At 42.3% G+C, this 10917-nt stretch overlaps 1 protein-coding gene across 1 annotated transcript; it reads left to right on the top strand.

The window, feature by feature from the left end:
• Positions 1-4060: 4060 nt before the first annotated feature.
• LOC308382534 (transcription termination factor 1-like) lies at positions 4061-10435 on the top strand (the record flags this gene model as incomplete). Its single annotated transcript, XM_080860937.1, has 9 exons — positions 4061-4655; positions 5101-5286; positions 5506-5584; positions 6282-6406; positions 6843-7050; positions 8859-8945; positions 9220-9285; positions 9716-9801; positions 10305-10435. 9 exons carry the CDS (start codon positions 4061-4063, stop codon positions 10433-10435), a joined length of 1563 nt encoding a protein of 520 aa, XP_080717063.1.
• Between the last annotated feature and the right edge of the window lie 482 nt (positions 10436-10917).

The following is a 10917-nucleotide window of genomic DNA, read 5'->3' as shown; positions in this document are numbered from 1 at the left end:
TGTTATTGCATTCACCTCACATCAACAAGTACTCCTCTCTACCTCCTCTCTACCACCCCTTCCAAAGGAATGAGGCATGTTAAATAATGCTGCCCATTGGGCTAGAATGGACCAATAAACTCCAATTGGATCTAACGATGTCAGTGGGGTTAGTCATGTAATGCACATAATACATTACATTAACAAATACACCAATTCACCACCAAGTTCACCAATGATCACACAATACATTTACCATATTTACAGCTCTTACACATACGACCCATGATATTAATAAACATTCATAACAAACGTTACATCAAACACCCCTCATAGGCCGCAAGGTGAAGCACGAAAAGTCCTTTAGAAAATGAATCCCGCTCCACTCACTGGCATCTACACAATCTTTAGCTATTAAAAAAGAACGAGTCGTGATTATTTGTCGCTGAAATTCCAGTCTATTGTCTATATGTCTTTGTTTTATGCCGAACTAGAATCTTCAGAGCGTAATATGAAAGGCTGAAACATTAACAGCAGGTAAACACACACACACACACACACACACACACACACACACGGTGGTTGAGTGACTGAAAGGTACAATTATGTGTGAGAGATATGTCAACAAACTCATTGAGCCATCCTTTTTGTTTCATTAAAGCCAATTGCAGAAAGCTGCCGAGTTGAAGGACGACCAAAGTATTCTTTTGCATATAAAAGAAAAAGATTGTGTGGCTCTCGAGGTGCAGTACCGCAAAAGCTGTTACAATCGGTACACCAGGTTTTGGACGAAGCCTGAAAAAACTGAGAAATAACAGTGTGTTATTTATTAAATTGCATTTCAAGGAGCTACTAACTTAACATTTCATCTGCATTCTGTTGTATGTGCACACAATCACAACACGTATTCATTTCTTTACTTCTCATTCATATGTGTTTTAGGAATGAGCCCATGTTTGATGTCAGCTTTAAGGTATTATGTGAGAGGATCATTGGCCAAAGGCTGCTTGTCAACCAGGAGGTGCTCAGAATGGACCAGCTGAGGAAGGCCTTTATTGAACTTGTGAAAGCAAATTAAGGTCTTGATGCTTCAAACTACAGGTAACTGCAATGCATTTTTCCTCAAGTCTTATTATTTGTCATGTGCAAGTCCAGCTTTACACAACTTGTGAGTGACAGGCATGAGAAACAGTTTTTAAGTCTGCTGTTTGCACATAGGCCTACATGTACCAGTTGGCAACCAAGAGAACAGCTGATGTGTGTGTGTGATGTGTGTGTGTATGTGTGTGTGTGTGTGTGTGTGTGGTGGGGTTTGTGATCTTGTGTGCCTTTCTTGGGCATCTTTGCTGTTAAATGTGCTGTATGGCAGATAGGTTCTAGCCTGTAATGTCTTGTACCACCTCCACCACTCTCTGCTTTTCATGATACTCCTGTGACTCTTAATTGTCAATGTTTTGTTGTATTGCAGACAGGATATGTTGAAGAGGAGGCTGTAATTGTGCCAACACAAAAGAATCTGAGGAACTGGAAGATAACTGTCCTGACACTGACAGTGAGGACTGAGTGTACTTAATCTGTTATTTCTTATTCAGATTTTTACAGTTTTATATATCATGTTTCATGTTTCATAAGGAGTGTTTTTATGGTTCATCAGTGTTGTTTTCATTTTTGGAAGAATGAATGAACAAACAGATGGTCATTGATATAAGTACAATTAGTGCCTTTTATTGATACAATGACGGAGGTTTATTTGTCACATACATAGAAATACTGCTGTTTTTTCTGGGAAGAAAGAAAGATCAAAAATATTTTTCATAAATAGCAAGAGGATGTTTAAAGTGCAGTGTGTGTACAGTCCATGTGCAAGTGTGAAAAAAGGTGTAATTGATGTTAATAGTCATTGTGTGTTCAGGATACAGAATGCTTGAGGAAAGAAGCTCCTCCTCAGTCTGTCTGTTCTGGTCTTGTAGCAGCAGAGACGTTTGCCTGACCTCAGTGTTTTGAAAAGTCCATGGTCAGGATGTTAGGAATCCTTTACTATACCTTGGGCCCTGGTAGGTAGTCTTTTCTTGTAGGTCTCCTGCAGAATATGGAGAGATGCTCTGATGATGCGGTGCTGCAGTCACAGGCTGTAGCCTACAGTTCCCATACCAAGTGATGCTGTCAGGACACACAGCTGATGGGTGCGGATGCTCTGAACTTCCTCAGCTGACGTAGGAAGTACAGTCTTTGCCTTTATTTCTTCGGTGTGCTGAGTGTTCACAGTCCATGTCGTCAGTAAGGTGTATTCCCATGTATGTCAAACTTGATCTAAATTACTTAACATAAACATAACATTATCGTGCCTCATTGTTCTTCTTGGACGCGGCTATGTACAGCACTAATTAGAATGAATTTAGCCCACTTTTGAGGATGTCTTCCTCTTTCGGTAACGTTGAAGCTAACCACACGGGAGTCGCCATCTTGCCACGCTGTTGATGCATGATCATGATCATGATCACGATCACGTGTCAAACCGTGGCACGACTCCCGAACAAAATCTTATTACGCTCTGAAGACTCTAGTTCTGCATAAAACCAAGCCATATAGACAATCGACTGGAATTTCAGCGACGAACTTTTTTTTTGTAACTAACCACGACTCGTTCTGTTTTATAAGCTAAAGATTGTGTAGATGCCAGTGAGTGGAACGGGTTGAAACGAAAACAGTGTCCACCTTACGGCCTATCATGCCAATTCCCATCTCCCTCCCTCGAGGGACGTGGATAAATAGTACCGCTCCTCAGTCAGCAGCTTACGCTTTCGCAAACAAACAGGTACGGAAGGTGTGAGTATGTATGTATGTTGGTGTGTATAAATTAATTAACCAACCGGTGTTGTATACTGTAACAGAGAGTATATGTGATGACGAAGTGGGTACCGCACTAGGACATGGATTGTAATGTTAATACAACAGGTGTACTGTGATGATGTATGTTGTGTTCTACCACGGGAAAGTTGCAGCCATGTAATGGCGTTCGTGTCAGGTCTAACTCCGCTAACAATGGCAGTGACATAGCCTACACATAGGCGTAGATTACGGGGGGACGGGGGGAACATGTCCGCCACCACTATTCATAATTTGAATTTTGTCCCCACCACTTTTAAAAATGTGCAAACCCATTGCGACCGAAAAAAATCCCCGAAATCGTCGAGTCTAAATCATGCGATGACATCCTCACAGCATGCACACCTGCCTGGCTGTGTGTGGAGCAAATAAGTTATAAATAACAACATTATTTAAGCCGTTGAAGACAACGCAAGTCTAGTTTTCTCTAGGAAATGGAACCTTGTAGAAGCACTGACTGATGTTTATACAACTACTCGCGATCTGTATTCACACTTATGGTGATCTTTTTCGATTTGATTTTTTTCACTTAAATGTTTTACGGACTTAAACGTAAGAAAATATCTCCACCTTATTAATGAACACCTGAAAATTGGTACGTGTGTGTGTGTCTGTGTGTGTGCGTGTGTGTGTCTGTGTGTGTGCGTGTGTGTGCGTGCGCGCATCCGTGAGTCCAATGTCTCTCTCTCTCTCACGCTCCTGCGGGGCAACGAGTGTAAAGTTTCTTTCTCCCGGTTTTGCGGGCAAAGTGATAAATATAGTCCATGCTACTGCTCACGGTGGAAAGGGGAATTCACCTTAGCCTAAGCGTAATATAAATAATGGAGTGGTCTTTAAGGGCGCTGCAGACATACTAACTTCATAGACTTCTCCTAGAATGGAGTCTGATACTTAACAATAGTCTAGTCAAGAAAACAGTATTGAAACCAAGAAAACAGTATTTATTATTATTATTATTATTATTATTATTATTATTATTATTATAATGTCTCCATGCATCTTGTTAATTTATGACACAATTGATGAAATAGCTTATTGGGGTTGTTGTTCTGTCATCTTGGTGAATGATGATTGGTTTGACAGATTTCCTCCAAGTTCATATAAAAATCTCCTACATTTTCATATTGATATAACAGTTTACATCTTTGAATTTCCTGTGTAATGTCTTCCAGTAAATATGTATTCTGTTAAATATATGTTCCTTTATTCACGCTGTTATAGGTGGGAAACCTACTTGGTGACCATGACTGAGGCAGAGCTGTTCTTTCATAACAAGAGCAAGAAGCAACTTTTAGACGCGATGCCAGAGACCGGCAGTCCTCCCGAGACAACCACTACGGAAGTTGACTCTCAAAAGACACATAAACACAAAAAGAAGAAAACAAAGAGTGAGAAAGATGACTGTAGACACGTCGAGAGCCAGTGTGACTCAAGAGAAGGGCAAAACAAAAAGAAAAGAAAACACAATGCAGAGAACGTAAGTGTGACACAAGAGTCTGCAGATGCTGCTGCTGCTCTGGAGAGAGAGGTGAAGAAAAAGAAGAAGAAGAAAAGGAGACTTGAAGAGCCAGACCGTCCTGTAGCGAAGGTCAGAAAGACACCCACACAGCCTGCTGCAGACACACACTGTCCCACAGACGCTCAGCTTCACCCAGATGTGCTGGACATTGACGGTGCCATCAGGAAGGAGATCCAAGAGTTCCTGCCTCAATACAAGTTTACCAACACTGAGGATGTGAAGAATATCGTCAGATATGACCTACCCCGCTATAGAATGTACAAGAAGCAAGGTGAGTAAGCAAGTTGATTTTAGCCATTGGGAGTATCCAAAGCCAGCAGTGCACTGTAAAACAGGGTGAATAAGTTTGCATTTTCAGAGGGGAGGAGTTTATCTTCATTCAGGCCATAGGGAATATGTGAGGCCTGCAGCAGTGTTATATATACAGCCGCGGAAAAAATTAAGAGACCACTTCAAAATTATCAGTTTCTCTGGAGAGAAACTGATAATTTTGAAGTGGTCTCTTAATTTTTTCCGCGGCTGTATATTGCCCAGGACCTTTCCTTATGATTCTGGTATGGTTTGTTATGACATTCTGAGTTAAACAACATTTTAGATTTTTGGGTGGACTGTGTTTGAGAAGTTGAAGGACCACTGACCACTTGAGGGATAAATTCAGTCATGTGATCCAGGGTTTTTGTTTTTACCGCTCTTCCTCCGCCCCCACCATGCCACAGGGATCCCTCTGCGAACGGGGCGGTTCAGCACGGCCGAGAACGAGCAGCTGAATCGGAATGTGAAGGACTTTCTGGCCCTTTCCGGTATTGACAGCGAGTTAAAGCTTTTCAGACCCACACGCTTCCCAGATAAGAAGAAAACCATCCAAAGGCTGAAGAGGAAGTTCAACTTCCTCTGGTGTTTATGTGAGTATAGATATCAGATGTCATGTCATGAATAAGTATGAGACATGTGAGTGAGTGACACAGGCTGAGTTTTGTTCTCTGAGTGTGCCCACTGCTGTCATACCTACATACTTTTTTTTGAGATGTTACTCGTCAAATTGTATCAAGTGACTGGAAGTTAGAGGTGTACATCAGTGCAGCCTGCAGTGCAGCAGTGAATTGTGTCCTGTTCCTGAACAGGCGCCGGGATCCCTCGTTCCTGGAACTCTATCCTTAACAGAGCCAGGAGGATGTGCAACAGCGAAAATTACAAGGGGAGGTAAACACAAGCTTCTCAAAAATGGGTTGTCTTTATAAAGGTGTGTGTGTGTGTGTGTGTGGTTATGTTTGGGGTGTTTCATCAGTTTTATTGACAGATAATTTCGAAAACACTATTAATGACTTAAGAATATATTAAACCAAGTGTCTGTGTTAATAATTGCCTTGCATGAATCATGTGTTTATGTCAGCAGGGACATGGCTTTTCTGTGTTTCTGTGTCTGTGTAACTTAGATTATAAGGTGCCACTTAGTCTGCATAAAAGGATGTTTTGGACCAGATGTGATAAGAAGGGTCTAAACTGACATCTTTACAAGGCAGAAAGCAAAGTTAGAAATCCACGGACGTCAAAGACCCACCATGTGGTTATCCCTGCTGACGTACAGTATTAATTTGGTGCCAAAAATCACTAAACTTCTATCTATATAAACCTTCTGCGATGGGTTTAATATTGCTTATCTCTCGTCTGCTGCAGTCTGGGAGTTAGCCCGTGCTTCTCTCCGACCTGCTGTGACGTTGGTGAGCTTGTTGTTGTGGTTTAATTCATATACTTATATGCAACTCCCTGAGGTAACTTGAGTGAATATTCACCTAACAGGTGTGTGTGAGTGTGTGTGTGTGTGTGTGTGTGTGTGTGTGTGAGCAGCATCAGTTTGGGGGTGTTTCATTAGTGTTATAACTGTTCCGCCTTTCCGCAGGGTTACAGAAGATGAGGACAAACACTTGATAGATCTGTATAGGCAGCATGGGTCAAAGTGGACGGCCATATCAGACAAGATGGGTCGCAGTTGTTCAGCCGTGAGGAATCACTTTGACGGGATGTGTAAGTGATCAGATTTACATCAGAACAACCACAGTGTCCGCAATTGTAATCCCAAATTTGTTTTTTTATCAAAACATTTAATTGCTCTTCATGGTCCTCTAGCTGTCCGTTCAGTGTTTGCTCTCAAAATAAATCTGATTTGAAAACAAACTGTGAATTCCAGCCATAAAACATGTCCAGGCAATCACTGCATTACTTCAGGGGTAGGCTGGAAGGGAGGGGTAAAATGTGACTGGCGATCAAGCTTAAATATTAATAACTTTTTGCCAGAATCATGGACTTGACCTTAAAGCTAATTTTGTGATTGGCCAGCTAGACGGACAGTTAGTAAATTGATAGACACAGGGTAGGTAGACATTAAAACTAATGCAGACGACTGAGGTCTATGAATACTGACCCAGTCTTGTTTTATGCTTTGTCACTTCCTGTCCCTAAGGTGAGAATCATGGGGCATGGTCCGAGGCAGAGATTAAGGTCCTCCTGACGTGCGTACACCAGCAGCTGCTTGAGAGGGCTGAGCCCGGAGGAGAGGGCGGTGACAGGTCTGCGGTCATCCAGAAGAAGGACTTGCATAAGAAACTGGCCTGGAGGCGTGTGGCCGATCAGGTCTGGACTCGAAGCTCGTTGAAGTGCAGGGCGAAGTGGTGAGAAAGCTCATGCCACAGTCACATCACATTGCACACAAAACATGTTCAGTTCAGGTACATTTTTCTGTGACAGGCTGAATAATCCATGAGAACATAGACGACACTGGCAAGGAACCCCAGCAAGCAAGCCTCCACGGGCCCCATGCAGGCAGGCTGTGGGCACTGTGGGCTAGGGCTAGCCCACACCAATCCTACACAGGCCCGGTGTGGGCTAGCCCAAGCGAGGCCTGCAGCTTTGGGTCACTGCGGGCTGTCACCCGATAGCCCGACAAAAGATTCTAGACCCAGCAAGCAAGGCTGTACAGGCCCCCTTAGGGCCGGCACAAGGGCCCTTTGAGGGCTGCCCACGCAGTGCCCCTGAGCTTTTGCTCATTGGCAAAGTGCTGGCCCCTCAGTGCTTGCCCTGCGTGGGCAGCCTTAACATAGCCCACAGGAGCCCTAACTAGGCCCACACAGAGCCTGCACTCATTTTTAGCTTATTTATTTATTGAATATATTTTTATATTACGGTGGCCGAGAGGTGCAAATCAACATTACAAAATCTGAAACACTTTAACAAAGCTTGAGAAACATTTACATTTTGGAAAACATTTCTACATATCATAAAACAAAAATACATTACCACAACACATTAACAAGTCCCGAAACCAATTTACATTTCAGAAAACAAATTAACAAGATGTGAAACACTTTAGCAAGTCCTGAAACACTTTAACAAATGACATTAACCGGAAAGGGAATGTACTAACTCCGTGATTGATGTGGACATGGACATATAAACGTACATTCATGTCTATGGACGTGGTAGTGATAACGGAAGTGCTCAATTTGAGTTTGTGGAGCTCGTGGTGAAAAAGCTAACTGAATGATGCTGGGTTATATTGCAGAAAGGATTTCTCCTCTACAAACATAGTCATAATCAGGGCAATACGACTGGAACTTTGTGGACCTGGATAGCTGTTTGGTTACCGCATGTTGTGGCAGGTGCTCAAACTAAAGTACAATCTGCGAGTGAAGAGGGATCATGTAATGAATTTGCTCCAGGAGCTCAATCATCGAGGGTGCAAATACTCAAAAGACCTCAAGCTGATGTGTACACCGTGTAAACATGACGACATATCCACGGTTACAGCGTACGAGTGTCCCTCATTAAAATATTGTATGCAATGCTATAGAATATCTGGTCCTTCAGTCTGGTCTGCTCCATTTAAAAACAATAAAGACCGACCACACGAAAAACTACATTTCGTTAATTGGCTCAAATGTTTGCCACAAGGCCTTTCGGGACTTGTTAAAGTGTTTCGCGTCCTTTGTTTTCTGAAATGTAATTTTTTTAATTTGTTTCACCACTTGTTAATGTGTTTTGGGACTTGTTAATGTGTTTCAGGACTTGTGAAAGTGTTTCGCGTCCTGTTAATTTGTTTTGTGAAGTGTTAATTTGTTTCGGGACCTAATGTGTTGTGGTAATATTATTTTGTTTTATAATATGTAAAAAAAACTAAAATCCAAAATGTAAATTTGTCTTAAGCTTTGTTAAAGTGTTACAGATTTTGTAATGTTGGTTTGCACCTCTCGGCCACCGTAATATATAAATATAAAAATGAGTGCAGGAGCCCGTACAGGCCCTGTGAAGGCTTGCTTGCTGGGACAGTTTCCTTAACACGGAGACCATATGCAGATCCTGCTTCTGTCTGTCACAGCTTTGATCTGTGTGGGTGTGTGTGGTCTGTGTGTGTCTGCGTGTATTCTTGCCTTTGTGAGCTAAGATATACCCTGTTGATCCTGTCTCTGCCTGTGTTGTGTAGGATGAGTTACCTGATGGGTAAAATGAAGACTGGTGGAAAGATCTACGGGAGGAAGAGCATAGAGGGGCAGATCCAGCTGATCAAAGAGTATGTTTCAAACTGGTACTCTGTTTACCTCTAAGTACAGCTGATCAAAGCATCGATTTCAAACTGTTACTCTGGTAACGTGTAGATCCAGCTAATCAAAGCATCTTCACGTGTCTCTAACTTCACTCTGAAACAGCTACTTTGAGTAGTACTCCAGATGGCATTGTCTATTCAAATACCTCCGTCTGGACATTCAAGAAATCCTGCTTAAGTGAGAGTCTCCTATGATGACCTTATTTCTGAAGTTAACCCAGTGTCTGTGTGCCCCGACCAGGATCAAAGAAATGGATGTGAAGGAATCTGCAGACATTGTCTGGGAAGACCTCACTCATCTGTTTGGGTAAGAGGCTCATGTAAGCAAGTACATGGGAGACTGACAAGTACAAAGCTTAGGTTCTTGAATGCTGGCTACTTCCTGTGCTGTTAAGGTCATAATCAATATGGGTTGACCTATTGGCCTTAAATATGCGTTTGCATTGAAACTACTCTTAGACTACCTGTTTATGCACAAGCATCGTGTGACAGTGTGATATTGAGTGAATCGTGTGTCAGTGTGATATTTGAGTGACTCATATGTTAGTATGACATTGAGTGAATTGTGTGCTAGTGTAATATTGGAGTGAATTGTGTGTAAATGTGATATTGAGTGAATTGTGTGTCGTTGTGATATTTGAGTGAATTGGTGTTAGTATGATATTGAGTGTGATGTTTGGGTATGTTGTGTGTAAGTGTGATGTTGAGTGAAAGTTTCCTGTGATTTCTCTATGAAGCAACAGCATACCTGCCTACCTCCAAATGAAATTCCACCAGCTGAAGGTGACCAATGTAACAGACTTTAACAGAAAGTCTTTCTGTGGTGAGTACTGCCCCCTGCTGGTTCATGTATCTCTCTCTTGTTCATGTTTAATACTGTTGTGTGTTTTCTGGTGGAGTATGCAAACGTGACCTTGGGTTTGAGAAAAGCAGGAAATCAGGAAAACAACAACTTCACTTTTGTTGTCTTCTTCCCTTCTCCTCTGCTTCTCCTCTGCTTCTGTCTTGCTCTTCTTCCTCTGCCGCAGTGTCTCTCTGTCTGTCCCCTTCTCTAACCTCCCTCTGTCTCTGATGGCATTGTCTCTGTCTGTCCCCTTCTCTAACCTCCCTCTGTCTCTGATGGCATTGTCTCTCTGTCTGTCCCCTTCTCTAACCTCCCTCTGTCTATGATGGCATTGTCTCTCTGTCTGTCCCCTTCTTTAACCTCCCTCTGTCTCTGATGGCATTGTTTCTCTGTCTGTCCCCTTCTCTAACCTCCCTCTGTCTATGATGGCATTGTTTCTCTGTCTGTCCCCTTCTCTAACCTCCCTCTGTCTCTGATGGCAGACATCATTGATTTCCTGTATGAGCAGACCCTGCCAAAGCTGGAGGAGGAGCTTAAAGATTGTGAGGATGATGAAGAGCCCACAGAGCAGCGAGACTCTTACAAGCTGGAGGAGATCTTCCCTGACCTCTGAACCACTACAACACCACCCCCCGCTCATCAAGAGACAAGTCACACTTACTAGCTGTCAGAGATCTTCCCTGGTCTCGGAGAATCCCCAACCCTGACCGCACTCGCCTAACATTCACACTAGGGGCTGTGTGAAGTTTGAAACACTAGTGACTGAATTAACATTTATTTGCTCAGGCCATTTCCAAAGTAGTTCAGATGTTTTCAGGAATATATGAATGATTGAAGAAAAATATTAGCTTTGTATTTTTTTTTAAAACTTTTCTTTAAACCGATTATGTATTTGTATGCACCTTTAAGTTCATTAGTACATTTATGAGTTTTAAGCCCAGTGTCTGCTGGCCATTTTGTTTGCTGTGGATTTTCTTTAGCTTACCAGTTGAGAAAGACATTAGGCATTTTCACCAGAGTTTTGCTGTAAAAAAAAAAGTGACGGCAAATATTTTTCTTGAATCATTTACATTCCTGAAAATATCTGAACTTCTT

Source organism: Sprattus sprattus (assembly GCF_963457725.1).
Source record: "Sprattus sprattus genome assembly, contig: scaffold_219, whole genome shotgun sequence".
In the NCBI taxonomy this organism is placed as follows: Eukaryota; Metazoa; Chordata; class Actinopteri; order Clupeiformes; family Clupeidae; genus Sprattus; species Sprattus sprattus.
This window is presented reverse-complemented; position numbering and strand designations above follow the sequence as displayed.